The sequence below is a fragment of the Scardinius erythrophthalmus genome, assembly GCF_964197995.2.
Source record: "Scardinius erythrophthalmus genome assembly, chromosome: 10".
Lineage (NCBI taxonomy): Eukaryota > Metazoa > Chordata > Actinopteri > Cypriniformes > Leuciscidae > Scardinius > Scardinius erythrophthalmus.
Genome location: NC_138230.1, coordinates 29,973,258 through 29,989,758, shown reverse-complemented (window position 1 = coordinate 29,989,758; position 16,501 = coordinate 29,973,258). Strand labels below are relative to the sequence as shown.

Genomic DNA, 16,501 nt, shown 5'->3' with positions numbered 1-16,501 from the left:
CCTTGAGACTGTACATAGCGCACTACATTTAACATTAACGAACTGGATCTAGTGGCTTCGGCTTTTTGTAATAAATTCCAGTTTTAATTCACATCAAATCGAGTGTGTCATGTGTTTATTCCACCCTACTCAGACAACAGCAGTGGTTTCAAAATAAGTGTTGCGAAATACCTTCTAGACATTAAAAGTTCGTAACAAGCACTACACAAGTTTTTGAGTTAGCGTGACCTTGTGTGCAGCATAGTAAATCTGGTGGAGAATTGTAAAGAGAGCATTTTGTTCATTTAGATAATTTTTCTGACTGACAACCGAAGCTCATCAATCAACCATTAACCGTTAAGATTAGAATATCAAATTAAAAAATCAAATTAAATTAGAATAGATGGGTGTCTGTGACCCATTAAAAATAACACAATTATTTTTGGAAGATATTTTGAAGAATGTCGGTAACCAGTTGATGGACCCCATTGACTTCCATATTAGGAAAAAATAGTACCAGTCCATTAACTGTTTGGTTACCGACATTCTTCAAAATATCTTCTTTTGTATTCAGCAGAAGAAAGAAATTCATACAGGTTTGAAACAACTTGAGGTTGAGCAAACGATGACAGAATTTTCCATTTAAACTGAACTATTCGTTTAAGTACACAGTGTTGTACTTTTGTCTTTTCCCCATTTTCATATACGTTTTTACTTCAAATAAAAGTTTGTAATGTAATTCACCTCACAGCTGCTTGATTTGGTTCATAACAAAGACTTTTTAAAAATCCCTAAGAAAAAAATGAATGGAAAAAATACTTCTACAATCTACCATCTATCTGCACTCTAATACACACCTTTCAGAATCTCCATCCTCACAAGTGGCAAACTCACTCACCTCTGAGCTGACCATCAGCTCGGGAACACTGTGCACCATGGAGACGGTCGCTGTAGAGATGGGCACCTGCTGCTTTCCGTTCTTGCTCTGTAGTCTGGAAGGCAGAAAAAAAAAAAGGAAGTGCATCTTCAGGACCATCTAGTTACTTAAACACACTACCAGAAATATCTCTGAGAGCCGAGACTAGATAAAAACAGGAAAAGACGATTATAGCTTCTTCTGAAGATCACCTGACAGACGTCATTTCACTTTTTTAAGGTAAGACGAGAGAAACAATTCTGTACTGGAGATTAACAGTGCAAAAACAAGATGTAGACTCACTGAGTTAAGTCCTGGCCACATTCTGCACACAAGCCCTTCATTACAATGGGATGACTGCATTCTTCCACTTTTGCTATCACACCCCTGCCAAAAAGACAAAAATGTGTAGAAATAAACAATACAGGTACAATAAATGCACTTTATACACATAGATTATGCTTGTTAACAAGTAAAATAAAAAACTCTATACGCATCATTATGGTGAGATTCCACTCAATGGACTGGGAATATGTGTGAAAAACGTATTTTCAAATTCTCTTCGACATTCTCTTCGTAAACTGTCATGTTGAATTTTTGGTAAATAACATTGTGGTTTTGGCCAATTATTTTATACATAAAATGTAGGGTTTTTTTGCACATTTCCAGAAGGAACTGGTGATTGTCTTCAAAATCCTTAAAACTCACGCATAACAAAAATTACCGTAAGCTGTGTAATCATTTTAGCAGTGTTGGCCTAATTTTGATGATTATCCCCCTTGTGTAAGATTTTACTGTTCTTTATCTTTATTTATTTATGTATTTAATTAAAAAGTCGTTGTGTTTTGCTGTTATCAGGATTTGTTGTATTGAGGCATGTTTTGTATTTCACTCAGCAATACTTATAGTATTAATAGCTTAAAAAGAAAAAGAAGAAAAAAACATTCTGAATACACCATTTGAATCTAATAGACATTATGAAGTAATATTCACAAAACTAATTTTAATATAAGGGGTCTTTACTCCCACAACTTAAAAATTTCTGCAACAAACCTGCTGCTGGACAGGTAAACATTACGGTATCGTGTGGAAAGTTGATTTTACGTTTCTTTTGCACTACTAGACTACTGAATTATTCCGCCTGCATGCATGCGTTCAACGACACACCCTCTTCCAAAGCCCCGCCCCTAGAGTCATGTCAGCCAATCCGACGGCCGCAAAGAACGACGCACAAGATGATTGACTGGCAGAGAACGTTTCTGATTGGCTAAAAAGGGCGGGCCGCTCCCCCAACTCTTGTTTTGCTGTTTTCAGAGCATAGGGCTATCATCAGAGCTTATCTATCTCTCAAGAACACTGTACAGTGGTATATGTCAGATAATACGAACAAGTTATTGATGATGTTAAAACAGTCACTTCCAACACCTTTACATGTCATTAAACGTGTTTATACTGGACGCGTGGAAGTTTAGCTGCTGCTGTCACGAACCCAGCGTGAACACCAGTGCGCGTGCCACTTAGCTTAGCGCGAGCACGCTCAGCTAATGAGCAAAGGCAGCAAATACAAACGTAAAACGATATGTCAACTGTTAAATCGTGGTGTGTGATGGCCAATAGAGCCATGAGAGCGCGACTTACCCGGGCGCGATGACCTGCCCGAGTTGACAGCACAGTTCCCGCACAACTCCAGCGCGGTCCGACTTCAGCTTCCTCTCGGGCGCTCTCGACTCGCTTTCGGCGGGTATAGGCGCACAAACCGCGATGACAGAGTCAACGTTCACCAGAGCTCCGGGTTTCACCTTCCACTCGAGCAGCCGCAGGGGACGCGCTCCAGCGGGGTAGCGGATCTCCGTCACCTGCACCGTGGGGCCCTCTGGTGCCGCACCGCCGGAGTCTACAGACTCCTCCATCACAGCTTCACACTTCAGCCACACACACGCGGCGGACCGCAGCGAGCGCGTAATGACAATTAATAAAAGGAGTAAAAATCTCTAAAATAATCCAGAGACGTGCAGGACGATAAAGCGATGAAAACGAGCTGTAATGCAGGACAGGCTGAAGCGCAGGTTCACTCTTCCCGCCCGTAAACAGGAAACACAAGGCTGCCGCACGAGCGAGATTTCTTCCACTTCCGGGAGACTTTATCACTCTTCAGCTAAAACTACATTCATATAAGAGTATAATCTGTATGATATAATAAATATACTAATAACAATTATGTACGTTTAATAGCATTGTATGTAAATATAAACAATATCAATTAATAAATAATGCATTAAATAGGTACAGTCATATCAAACTGGTGGTTCAAAGTCAATCTGACTTGAGCATTTGTACCAAACTGTATTTATGTATCCCCTCCCCCTTTTGAGACAGGCAAACCCCTGCTTTGTGATGTAATCTGATGAAATATCATGATCATACCATCTGTCAAGGGATTAAGCAGCGCTTCATCGCAAAGTCTAAACATTTTGGTTTGGGGTATATTTTCACTTTTGTTTTTACTTTGGTTGAATTTCAAAGCTGGATTTACATCATCACTAAATCATTTATTTAAAATATGATCGAAGAGGAATACATCTGTTATATTTTTTTCATGTATGCATTTGGCAGACCTTTCTATCCAAAGCGGTGCTTTTAATGTGTACTTTTAATCAATACAAGTGTTGCCATTTTGCACGGTTCTAAATCTAAATAATCAATATTCTGAAACACTGGAAAGAATTACTCCAAAGTAAAAAAAAATGCAGTAGAGTCATCTTTACCGATTAATTTAACTTACTCTTTTTATTTAAACTTAGTTTAAAGTTAGTTTAAGTTTACGTATATGATGTACGTATGTAGGTTTATTTATTTTTGTAATTCTGTGTACTGTCCCTTTAATTAAAGACATACACTGCACTTCACGTATTAACATATTGTTTTATTTAGCATTTTTTTCTGTATGGTAATATTTTTTATTATTTAGTTGTTTATTGAATTTGAATGCTTAAGTTTTTTCAAAAACACAAATCTTTATGAAGGGGAGCACGATGTCGCGTCAGACCACTGTCACGTGACTGATGATGTCACAGCAGGCTCTTTCCCATCTGTCCAATCAGACTACACGCGTGCGTGATCTTGAAGAGCGAGGAAGTGTCCGCGAGAGCGGACAGTCACTCATGCGATCATCATCAGCCCGACCGGACACATGGCGGCAGAGACATTTAGATCGGTAAGCGCAACACCGTCGTTAGCCGCTCACTTCTGCTGTTGTTCAGTCGATCAGTGAGTTGCTTATGAGCACTAGCTGCCTGATCAGTATGATGCAGTCAGATTCTCTATGAAACAAAAGGTCACTGCATTTCGATTTCACACTTCAGTATTTAATAGAGATGCATTTAAATGGAAGATATATTCCATGTCATTATCCAGTCTGGAAGTGCATGTCTGATCCTGAATCAGCAGTCAAAGCCAGAGGAAATGTCAAAGCATGCATTGTTCTATATCACTATAAGCCTTAAATCCTAAACTAAAGACTAATTGTTATGTCCAAGTATAAGAAAGAATGCCTGTCCTGCAGTGGTGGCACCTGACAGCACCAAAACATTACCATGGTAGCCATAGTTTAAATAGCATAGTTACTACTGTTACTGTTTACTATTGTAACAAGTTCAGAAGCTTCATTATGATGAATTTAATTTTTGATGACAATGGTGACTAATACCATCGACTTAAAGGGACTTTGCTAATACCAAGTTTTACAATGGTAACACTGTCTGTAGTGCAGTGCTTCTCAACCAGGGGACTGGGGCCCTAGGGGCCTCAAGATGACTTACAATGATTTAAAGTCGGTATGTAACCGAAGTTGCAATAGTATTTTCTTCTCTATTGTGACAAATATCAGAGTGAAACGGCTTCTCGAACAAGAAAAAATGTAGGGCGCGACATTAGTTTATCAAGTTTACTATGGTTTGCTATTGCTGTGATGTCATGTGAGTGTCAGGTTGTTCTGCAATGACAACATCAAAGAGAAGAAATGTTGCAGCAAGAGAGAGGGGAAAATCTGGAAAAGTAATTTAAATGAATACATTCTCCATGGCCATTTGTTTATAAATAACATATATTTTTCTAGCTATGTCAAGCTCTAAAATATTTTATTGGGTAGAAATTGTCATTAAAAATAGTTTTAAAAATCCTTATTATTCTATACAAAAACTATACAAATCATGGGATTTTGTACTGGACAATGAGTAAAAAAAGGTTGAGAACTACTGCTAAAAAAGTACCATGGTACTACTGTGTTTCATTTAATTGTGTCTTTTACATGTGCCATAACAATCCCACATATTTTAGATATGCAACACAGTAGTACCATGGTGTTTTTTAAAGGAGTAGTTCACTTTTAAATGAAAATTCTGTCATCATATACTCACCCTCATGTTGTTTCAAACCTGTATGAATTTCTTTCTTCTGCTGAACAGAAAGGAAGATATTTAGAAGAATATCAGTAACCAGACAGTTTCTGGTAACATTGACTTCCATAGTATATTTTTTTTCTTACTATGGAAGTCAATGATACCAGAAACATTCTTCTAAATATCTTCCTTTCTGTTCAGCAGAAGAAAGAAATTCATACAGGTTTGAAACAACACGAGGGTGAGTATATGATGACAGAATTTTCATTTAAGAGTGAACTACTCCTTTAAGTACTTTGTTGTGGCATGTCATTACCAAGGTACATAAATAGTGTAATTTGCCTATCAATCCTGAAAATGTGCTTTCATTCATGTACTTCTGATACCATGGCACTGTCATGGTACTTTTGTCAGGGTTACTATAGTATTTAGGCTGGATCTGTTGTTACCTAGAACATTTTTGGAAAGGGATTGATTTAAAGTCTCTTTCTTGGACAGAAGCTCTCTGTTTGGATCATTGGCTCACAGAGATTTTGCCGACTTGTGCAGTTGTGTGTAAGAGAACGGGGGGCTATTGATGGGCTATTGATGGGCTGTTGATGGGCTGTTGTTTATCATACTCTAGTCTATAGAGACCTTTAAGCTGGAGCACATCCCTGACCTGTCCACAAATCAACCCGTCTGAGTAAAAACATTTTGTTCCCTGCTTCTATAAACATTCCCCCTGCTTTCACATTTCCCGCACGGCCTTGATGGGGAAACTCTTGTGTTGCAGTGTGCAAACTGAACTGAATTTAGCTGAATAACGACGCTATTGTCTTCTGTAGAGCTGCTTTACAGCTGAATTTAAACTGGCCCCATATTTGATGATAAAGTTTGCATCATTGATCATTATTTTCCTGTTTATTACTGTGGAGCTGCTTTGAAACAATCTGTATTGTATAGGCGCCATAGCAACAAAGGTGACTTGATTTGTATGAAAACACACCTCACAGATCATCTCCGAGATATTTTGACATGCTAGCAGGTGTAAAATGTAACCGTTCTTCCTACAATTCCCTTGAACCTTCAAAATCTAATAATCTATGTCCATAGAGACATACTAAATGCGATTTTGCCTAAATTATTATGTTTGTTGGTCTCTCGACATGTAACACATTACCTGAGTGAACTTGCCGTTTGACTGGTGTTTAATTTGTTTAACTTCGTCTTCAGTTAAGGCTGTGTCGGCGTCATATGTCTCTGTTACGGAGGTGTCCTCGGCTCATAGGTCCACAAGAACATCAGAAGTTCTTCTCCTCACACAGGTGGGTTTCGTTTGCTTTATGGGGTCTGACTTCATTTTAAGGGTGAAAACACTCTGGATGTTATAGTAGCTATATGAACAAGATTTTTGGATTGTGTTCTGTTCCTCTAGAGTTGTAAAGAGTCACAGGCTCTTTAGGAAGCTGTTGTTTGGCGTCTCGGCGGGGGTGCCGCTCGTGGTCGGGGTGCGATATGTGGTCTCAGAGCCCAGAGAGAGGAGGAAGATGAAGATACTAGCAGAGGGAGTCGGCCGCTTCTGCAGGTCATGCTCCTTAATAATCTTGTGTAAAATAACATTATTTAATACCAGAAATCTGCTTTGCTAATATTAAATTCTGTTATATACACTGCCATTCAAAAGGTCAGTATTTGTTTTTAAAGAAATTAAGACTTATTCAGCAAGAGTGCAATAAATTGATCAAAATAAAGAGATTTATAATGTTACAAAAGATTTCAGTTTCAAATAAATTATACTCTTTTTAACTTTCTGTTTATCAATTAATTTACTTTTCCACAAAAATATGAAGCAGCACAACTGTTTCCAACCTTGATAATAATAAGAAATGTTTCTTGAGCAGCAAATGCTGAAAATTCAGTAGTAATAATGTAATAATGCTGAAAATTCAGCTTTGACATCACAGGAATACATTTAAAGTTGTACAATATATTCGTTTTGCAAACGGTTATTTCAAATTGTAATAATATTTCACAGTATTGCTGTTTTTGCTTTATTTCTGATTTGATAAAAGCAGTGTTTGTGAGTATGAGACTTTTTTTCAAAAACATCTTACCAGCCTTAAACTTTTGAAAGTTAGTGTTTGGCGTTATATTACCGATCAGGCTCTCTGATCTCTAGATGTCAGATTTTGCTTTTGGTTTTGACATGCCTGTTTCGTGGCTGAAATTGAGATGTCTGATTCTGTGTCACGTCAGGTCTCTCTATGTCGGGCTGATGATATCAGCAGATTACTGGTGGACGTCCAACATTGTTCTGCGTGGCTTGGATGAGGTAGGTTTATACCCCCGTATATATCCAGTGCAAAACATTGTTATAAAAACAAGTAAACAGTAAAAATGCCAAACACTGTGAGCTCTAAACACTGTGAGCTCTAAACTCTGTTTCCGTCCCTGTCGCCAGAGCAGTCCAGAGTACGAGGAGCTCATGTCAGCGTGTCATCAGAGAGCAGCCAGTAATATGGTAGACGGGGCCATCCGGAACGGAGGCCTGTATATTAAGCTGGGACAGGGACTGTGTGCATTCAACCATCTTCTACCTCCAGAGTACATCCGCACCCTGCATGTGCTGGAGGATAAAGCGCTCAACAGAAGATACAAAGAGGTGAGCAGCTTCAGGTTAAAGGTACACTATGCAAGATTTGTACCTTAAAGCTTCACTGTGTAATTTTTTAAGTTGATTCTTAGCAAAAAACACTTTGTTCTTTCAAAATGATATGTGCTCATTCATGTGTAATTACTTCCACCAACTAATCAAGTATTCTCGTAAGCGTAGAATCTGCCATTCAGAATACATACGAGCGAGTCGCTCGAATGGCAGAAGCCATGTTGCGCCTCCATCTTGAAAATACATTAGCCAAGAGGGACATACCTGGAAATTCAAGCTTCGCCTTTTGCGCTATTACACTCAGTGGCACCGTGACGAATGCGAGGGGGAGATTTCTCGCGACTGCCGGCAGATTTGAAAGCCTGTTGAAGATGAAATATCATGCCTATTCTCGAGGACATGTAACAGAGTCGCCAAGGAAGTGAAAAAAAGAATTAAAATGGCAACGCGACAGGCAAATCAACAAAACCAAAGTCAATATTGGAAGAGCTCATGAGGAGCAAGGATTTTAAAAGGGACGCCAAAGTTGCCTGCTTTCTTCTCGACAGGTAATTCAGCCTATTTGTGTAAATTCGAAGTTTTATAGTTGCTTGGTCATCACTTGAAGTTGAAGGAACACTCATGGACGAAGTCGAACTGGAAGCCATGTTAATCTTGGAATAATACGGCCACCGTAGGAGTTAAAACGCCCTCGGAATGGGAAGGGCTAGAAAGTAATATTCAGTTGGTAGTCATATACAATTTCACCACTAGATGGGAGAAAATCTCACACAGTGTAGCTTTAATATAACAGCTTCGAAGTCATTTCGATGGTAAACAAACTCGTAGTAGGGCGAATCATCCCGATAGCAAAGCAGGGGCGGGACGCCGATGGCAAAAAAAGTTTGAGAGGTGGCGTCCCGACAAATCTTGCGAGAATCACAAATTGCTTTACGGCACAACGTCACATACATCAACAACATATGAAGCAGCATCTATGGAAGACACTAGCACGCATTTCAGACGCGAATCATGGCAGAGTTGACGAAGAAAACGAAGAAAGCTCAGTCGGAAGAGTGCAGAGACTGCTCTGCGTGAGTGGCATTTATGACAGTAATGTTAAATACAAGTACTCCACAGCGACTCTAGGGGTCACTGTTCGAGAAAACGGAAACTGCATAGTGTGCCTTTAAGAAGCAGAACACATTAAGATTCAGTTGGAATCTCTATCTATCTATCTATTTACCTATTTATCACTTTTATGTCAAATCCATCTCGATCCATGTTGTTCTAGGTAGACGCTTTATTCCAGGAGGACTTCAGCATGACTCCAGATAAAATGTTCAGGACGTTTGACTATGAGCCTGTGGCTGCTGCGAGTCTGGCACAAGTACACAAGGCCGAACTGCATGATGGGACACCTGTGGCTGTAAAGGTGTGTTAGGGCTGCACATGATGAATGTTGTTAAAATACAGTTTATGTGCATTTTACTTGATTCATCAGTTTGATAGATGATATTTTAATTGGTTTAACGTGATTTGATAGTCCAGTGTAGTATTATACTTTTTTTTTTTTTCAGTATTTGCATGAACAGGTGATATACAAACAGTATGAAGAGATGATCCAGTGGTTATTGATGCATTTATGTTGTTACGAGGATCTGTCGATGTGTGTTGTTCAGGTGCAGTATATTGATCTCAGGGATCGCTTTGATGGTGATATCAGGACTCTGGAGATTTTGCTGGACATAGTGAAGTCTATGCACCCCAGCTTTGGCTTCCGCTGGGTCTTGCAGGTCAGTGCGTGAGATATAATGCGTTTGAAACTGCATGAAATCAAAACTTACTCTCAAAACTACAGAATGAAAGGAATGTTAAAACATCCCACCGCTGGCCAGATGATACGCAAACTACGTTTCATGACTGGATAAAGCAAACCAGCGTCTCGCTAGTAAAGTTTTGATAAAGTTTAGTAAAGTTCGGCCAGATGAAAACACTAAATTATCCAAATTGATAGAGTGTGTTAAAGATAAAGATAAAGATAAAAGATTGGATGACGCGTAATTTTCTTTTATTGAATCCAGACAAGACAGAGGTACTACTTATCGGTTAAAAAAAACGCCCACAAAACCTCTCACAATACAACTTAGTAGGATGTCCTGTTACTTTATCCTCTACAGTAATAGACCTGGGTGTTATACTAGATTGCAACCTGTCTTTTGAAAATCATATTTCATATGTTACAAAAACAGCCTTTTTCCACCTTAGAAACATTGCTAAGCTACGTAATATGCTATCAGTTTCTGATGCAGAAAAGTTAGTTCATGCATTCATGACCTCGAGACTAGATTACTGTAATGCTTTATTAGCTGGTTGTCCTGCATCCTCAATAAACAAGCTACAGTTAGTCCAAAATTCCGCCGCTAGAGTTCTTACTAGATCAAGAAAATTTGATCATATAACACCAATTTTATCATCACTACATTGGTTACCTATAAAGTTCCGTATTAATTACAAGGTATTGCTACTGACTTATAAAGCCCTAAACGGCTTAGCTCCTGTCTATTTAACGGATCTTCTATCGCCCTATAATCCATCGCGCTCTTTAAGATCACTAAATTCGAGGCGTTTGGTCATACCTAGGATATCTAGGTCCACCAAAGGAGGGAGAGCATTTTCACATTTAGTTCCAAAACTCTGGAATAGCTTTCCTGATACTGTTCGTTGCTCAGACTCGCTCTCCCAGTTTAAAACTAGATTAAAGACGCATCTCTTCAGCCAGGCATTCATATAATATTCTTAATCTTACAGTTCAAACTACAATCCGGCCTCTAGTTCATAAATGCCAGAGGAGAACTGGCCCCCGACTGAGCCTGGGTTCTCCCAAGGTTCTTTTTTCTCCATTAGGTCACCTGATGGAGTTTTAGGACACCATTAGGTCACTTGATGGAGTTTTAGGACACCATTAGGTCACTTGATGGAGTTTTAGGACACCATTAGGTCACCTGATGGAGTTTTAGGACACCATTAGGTCACTTGATGGAGTTTTTTTGGTTCCTTGCCACTGTTGCCTTTGGCTTGCTCAGCTGGGGATATTTTGGGAATATTTAATTTAATTTTATCAATCAATAAATTCCACTAGAAACAAACCTTGTTGTATTATTTTAATTTAATACTGTGAAGCTGCTTTGATACAATCTGTTTTGTGAAAAGCGCTATACAAATATACTTGACTTGACTTGACTTGATGGATGCGGATTGTAATCAAGTTAAATATGTCTGCGGTGACGTGCAGCACACATGAGTCCGCTCTCGATGCACTGGTCGCACATTGTATTTATGCATCGACACATTTCAGTACATTAACGTTGTTTCCACACACATTCAGGATAATGTTTTATCTGTTATGTGTATGTTTCTGTGTTTAATAATTCTGAATGGATCCGTGTATTGTAGTATATAATGCAGTCAGGTCAAGGCGGATGGAAACAATCTCTCATTGCTTCTTTATTTTTCTCCATGATGCTGGCAGGACTTGAAAGGAACGCTGGCACAAGAGCTGGATTTTGAGAATGAAGGCAGGAATTCTGAACGTTGTGCAGAGGAACTCAAGCATTTTAAGTTTGTAGTCGTGCCCAAAGTATTCTGGGATCTGACCAGCAAGGTGAGAATCTTCATGTGACGGTGAAGTCTTTCTTTGGTCTCCAGCTTTCACACATACTCTACCAGTCAAAAGTTTTGGATTGGTATGATTTTAATGTTTATAAAAGAAGTCTCTTCTGCTCACCAAGGCTGCATTTATTTGATTAAAAATACACAAAAAAACATAATATTGTGAAATATTATTACAAATTAAAACAGCTGTTTTCTATGTGAATATATAGTGAAGTGTAATTTATTCCTGTGATCAAATCTGAATTGTCAGCATCATTACTCCAGTCTTCAGTGTCACATGATCCTTCAGAAATCATTCTAATATGGTGATTTGACGCTCAAGAAACATTTCTCATTATTATCAATGTTGAAAACAGTTATTTACATTTTTCTTTCAGGATTCTTTGATGAATAGAATGTCAAAAAGAACATCATTTATCTGAAATAGAAAGCTTTATTAACACTACCATTCAAAAGTTTGGGGGGAAAATAAAATAAATCAATATTTTTATTCATCAAGGATGAATTAAATTGATCAAAAGTTACAGTAAAGACATTTATAATGTTAGAAAAGATTCTATTTCAAATAAATGCTGTTCTTTTGAACTTTCTATTAATCAACGAATACTGAAAAAAATTGTACACAACTGTTTTCAACACTGATAATAATAATTAATGTTTTTTTTAGCATCAAATCCGCATATTAGAATGATCATGTGACACTGAATACTGGAGTAATGATGCTGAAAATTCAGCTTTGATCACAGGAATAAATTACATTTTAAAATATAGAAAATAGTCATTTTAAATTGTCATAATATTTAACAATATTACTGTATTGTTAATTAATTAATTTTTGTATTTTTAATCAAATAAATGCAGCCTTGGTGAGCAGAAGAGACTTCTTTTAAAAACATTAAAAATCTTACCGATCCAAAACTTTTGACTGGTAGTGTAAATGGATACTAACTATGACTTTGTGCCCATGTAGAGAGTCCTCACAGCAGAGTTCTGTGATGGATGCAAAATCAACGACGTGGAGGAGATTCAGCGTCAGGGACTGAGTCTGAAAGACGTGAGTTCAGTGCCATCTGTTATAAATGAACTGGCTCACGTCACATCCATTAAATGTCCATAATTTTCCTCTGGCTGTGTTTCAGGCAGCTGATAAACTCGTCCGTACATTCGCAGAGCAGATCTTTTACACCGGCTTTATTCACGCTGATCCTCATCCTGGAAATGGTGAGATTACTGTCATTATATGGCTCTATTTCTTATTGGGAATGAATGAATACATATATTATGACCCAGACGTTCCTTCATGAGTGTCGCCCATGTGAAATATTGCTCATTTTAGTACTGGTAAGAAGAGGTCCAGATAAAAAAGCTGAGTTAGTCCTGTTGGATCATGGGCTGTATGAAAACCTCAGTAAAAGGTGAGAACATGAGAAACAAACACTACAGTCACTGGAATCAACGTGAAACAGAAGGTGACTCTCTCTCTCTCTCTCTCTCTCTCTCTCTCTCTCTCTCTCTCTCTCTCTCTCTCTCTCTCTCTCTCTCTCTCTCTCTCAGTGACAGAGCGGCTCTGTGTCAGCTGTGGCGATCCATAATCCTGCGGGATGAAGCCGGCATGAAGAAATATGCAAATCAGCTCGGGGTCAAAGGTAAAGCAGTTTTTTCTTACATATTTTATCGTGACAAAAGGCAGTTGTTATGTAGTTAATATGTATACTATTTAAATTCTGATAACTGAAACTACTTGAAAATGTTTGTTATATCAGAGGAATAAATTACATTTTAAAATATATTACAATAGAAAACTAAATTGTAATAATATTTCACATTACTGTTTGTAAAAAGTAGGGGTGTAACGATACCCTCATGTCACGATTCGATACTGAACTCACGATACGATATTATTGCGATACTTGCGAGACATATAGTAGAAGGTCAACAAAAAATGTACTGTTGATTAAAATGCTAAATTTGGTGTTACATTGGGGTGGAAATTAATAAGCTTGGACTTGGGGCTGGTAACCCAATGCACAGGACAATAGTGACACCAGAATAAAAATATTCATGATTCTGAAGCTGGAAATACAGAAGTATTTTTAGAAGTATATGCTTGCACTCTGTTACTGACTAGATACATTTAAAATAATGTATGACACTTTTTAACTGGTGACATAAACACTCCCCCATTGCATTATTATACATTATATTCAACATTATATATAGTGGTTTAATGTAGTACTGACACCAAAACTCACATGGTCACTTTAATTTTGGGTGAACTATCCACGATACATATTGTTACACCCCTATTAAAAAGTATTTTGATATTATCATATTCATTGCGTCTCACTGGACCTTCCCAGAATACTTCCTGTTCAGTGAGATGCTTCTGCAGCGGCCAATCAACATGTGGAAAATGGGCCTGGGTAACATCCTGACTCGAGAGGAGACGTCGTACATGCGCGACATGGCCATGAACCGCTTCGATCAAATCATGCAGGTGTTGAAGTCCATGCCGCGGCCCATGCTGCTGGTGTTCAGGAACATTAACACGGTCCGCTGCATCAACATCACTCTGGGAGCTCCAGTCGACCGCTACTTCATCATGGCCAAGTGGTAGGGGACTAGGAAAGGACTAGCACCTGCTGGGCTCTAGTATTGACCTAAAAATCTTTGTGTTTATATTCTTTTCATTGTCCTATTCCTTCTTGAATACTGTAGAATAACCGCTGCCCCTTGTAAGTTTTCATATTTATGGTTTTGTTCAGAATTTTGATCTTGTTCACTCTCTGCTAGCCATCATTTTAATATAAAGCAACTTTGTTTCAGTGCTGTGAGAGGATGGGGCAGAACTCTGGCCGATGACACCAGGATTCTTCCCAGACTGTCTGTCTTCCGCTGGTTCTGGTCCTTTTGGGAGGGCGTCAAGTTTGAATTCGCTTTAAGGTGATGACACTGGAGCTCTATGAAATCTGATTTAATTTTTCCCATAATTTGTTTTATTTTGTTAAATTTCCATTTTAATAGTTAAATTCAATTTTCAGTAATCAAAAAGCATGTCTAATTAATTGAAAGCATAAACGTATACAATTTAACTATTTATTAAAAGTTTAACCAAAATTACATTCATAGGGGAAATATATATTTTTTTTATGGAGTCTGTTTTAATAGTTGAATTCAATTTGAATAATTAAAAAGCATGTCTAATTAATTGGATTCATAAAACTTTAATAATTTAGTGATTTATTAAAATGATATTTATTTAATGGTTTGAATTTTTCTGGATTTATAATTTAATTCAAATGTATTGTAAAAACAAAAACAAACAAAAAAACAGATATTATCAAATGAAGGCATGAAAAGTGTAACCGTTCTTTAAATTTTTTGGCAAACAAAGTGATAAACAACGGTTTTTAAAAATTAAAACTGATATTCCTTTAAGTTTTAATAGTTTTATTAAACTACATTCTTCTGTATGTCATGGTTTTTTCAAATTAAACCAAACTTTTATTTTGGTGAGTTGTTACAACAATTGACGGCAGACGTTGAAACACAAGCATCATGCATACTTGAGTTTGTGTGTAGTGTGGACAAACTACCACTCTTCAGAGACATAGAGAATAAGCAGACTTCATATTTAAATGTTCTTTTTGTGCTTCAGTATTCACAGACTCTAGTCCATATCATGATTTGATTAAACTGGAATCAAGCTTGCGGTTAGCCCATATGGCAACCATATTGTTTGTGTGTAATAAGCATCAGACGTCATTCTGTGTTCCTCCAGGTCAGAGATGGCGCTCATGAGTGTCACTCAATCTCTGCTTAAGCTGCTGTCTAACTGCAATATCATCACGCTGGACCAGGACGTGTATCAGTTTCTGAAATGAAGCCGGGTTTCACTCATTTGTTCTTTTAAAGAGTTTCACTTGAGCTTGGGCTCTTAGGAACCCCTCTCTCTCTTTGGCTTTGAAATAAGCGCTGGTGAGCTGCATTTCACAGAAAGCCAAGCACTTTTTTAATTTTGCTTTTATCAATTACGATGTTCCAGCATTTAAAAGACCTCTTTCATTCAAGAAGCTGTGAGACCTACATTCATTTCTTCTGTAAGCCTCAGAAACACTAAAATGGTGATTATGATGATCATTTAATGGTGGCAATAATGGAGGGAAAAATCACTTTGAACAAAGTAAATGTCTATGCTTAAAACCTTTTACCTCATGAGGTTTAACAATTTATTGCAATGGCAATTATAAAAAACTTTTTACTAATTACAGTTAATTGTGCCAGGTTGTTTTGTATTTATATGGATTTCACTGATTAAATTGATGGCGAATATGCAGTTGGAGCTGAGAGGTGTTGCGCTGTCAAACAATTGTGTGTAATAATCTAATATGCAATGTATTTTGAATATAAATCATTTATAAGAGGCTATTTTGTTTGTGTAATGTTTGGAGTCCAAACTGACGCTCTTGTATCTCCTGGCGTCAATTGAAATTGGATATTTCACCCAAAAATAAACATTTTGTCATCACTTACTCGCCCTCAAGATGGGGTCAATCGATCAAATCATCTGGATGACAGAATGGTGACGTATGCTGGTCTCCTCCACATTCGATTGCAAAGCTTGCACTTTTTTTTTTTCTTCTTTTTTGATAATTATTACACTCGGATGTACGTCACAATACAGAAGAAAAGATTTGTCGCTACTTCTGTATCGCAGGAAACAAATGGAAAACCATCGCTTTGGCTTCCCTTATGAACACTGCCATGCAAATTACATGGTTTATGGATTATATTGTTCTTTTGGCAGTTTATAGTGTTTTTGACAAGGGAAGTCTAAGAGAAATCTGCTTCTTATTTATATCCTTCTAGTGGTCAAACTATCTTCAGACAGAGAATGACCCGTGTCTG

General features: G+C 37.8%; 2 protein-coding genes across 3 annotated transcripts in view; one reads left to right on the top strand and one right to left on the bottom strand.

The window, feature by feature from the left end:
* ctdp1 (CTD (carboxy-terminal domain, RNA polymerase II, polypeptide A) phosphatase, subunit 1) overlaps positions 1–3,026 on the bottom strand; it is a 112,060-nt gene extending 109,034 nt beyond the window's left edge. Inside the window, exons 1-3 of the mRNA XM_081377545.1 lie at positions 2,534–3,026; positions 1,199–1,282; positions 878–971 (exon numbers count right to left, since the gene is read on the bottom strand). Coding sequence (XP_081233671.1) covers positions 878–971; positions 1,199–1,282; positions 2,534–2,805 — 450 coding nt within the window. The 5' untranslated portion in view covers positions 2,806–3,026. The remainder of the gene's footprint in view (positions 1–877; positions 972–1,198; positions 1,283–2,533) is intronic.
* Positions 3,027–3,942: 916 nt separating this feature from the next.
* On the top strand, positions 3,943–16,315 carry adck5 (aarF domain containing kinase 5). Of its 2 annotated transcripts, none has more exons than XM_081377605.1 (15): positions 3,943–4,109; positions 6,508–6,599; positions 6,710–6,859; positions 7,531–7,606; positions 7,736–7,936; positions 9,213–9,353; positions 9,601–9,714; positions 11,451–11,582; positions 12,564–12,647; positions 12,733–12,814; positions 12,930–13,008; positions 13,148–13,239; positions 13,954–14,206; positions 14,420–14,536; positions 15,375–16,315. In XM_081377605.1, exons 1-15 carry the CDS (start codon positions 4,086–4,088, stop codon positions 15,475–15,477), a joined length of 1,740 nt encoding a protein of 579 aa, XP_081233731.1. In that variant the 5' UTR covers positions 3,943–4,085; the 3' UTR covers positions 15,478–16,315. The 2 variants fall into 2 exon arrangements, with proteins under 2 accessions (XP_081233731.1, XP_081233732.1); XM_081377606.1 differs by having other exon boundaries at positions 4,004–4,109; positions 7,741–7,936.
* Positions 16,316–16,501: the final 186 nt, after the last annotated feature.

Excerpts from the sequence above, each read along its gene's own strand:
- adck5 (XM_081377605.1), top strand. The coding sequence starts at position 4,086 with ATGGCGGCAGAGACATTTAGATCG. Across the intron at positions 7,607-7,735 it reads TTCTGCGTGGCTTGGATGAG|AGCAGTCCAGAGTACGAGGA; the intron begins GTAGGTTTATAC and ends CCCTGTCGCCAG. Across the intron at positions 11,583-12,563 it reads TCTGGGATCTGACCAGCAAG|AGAGTCCTCACAGCAGAGTT; the intron begins GTGAGAATCTTC and ends GTGCCCATGTAG.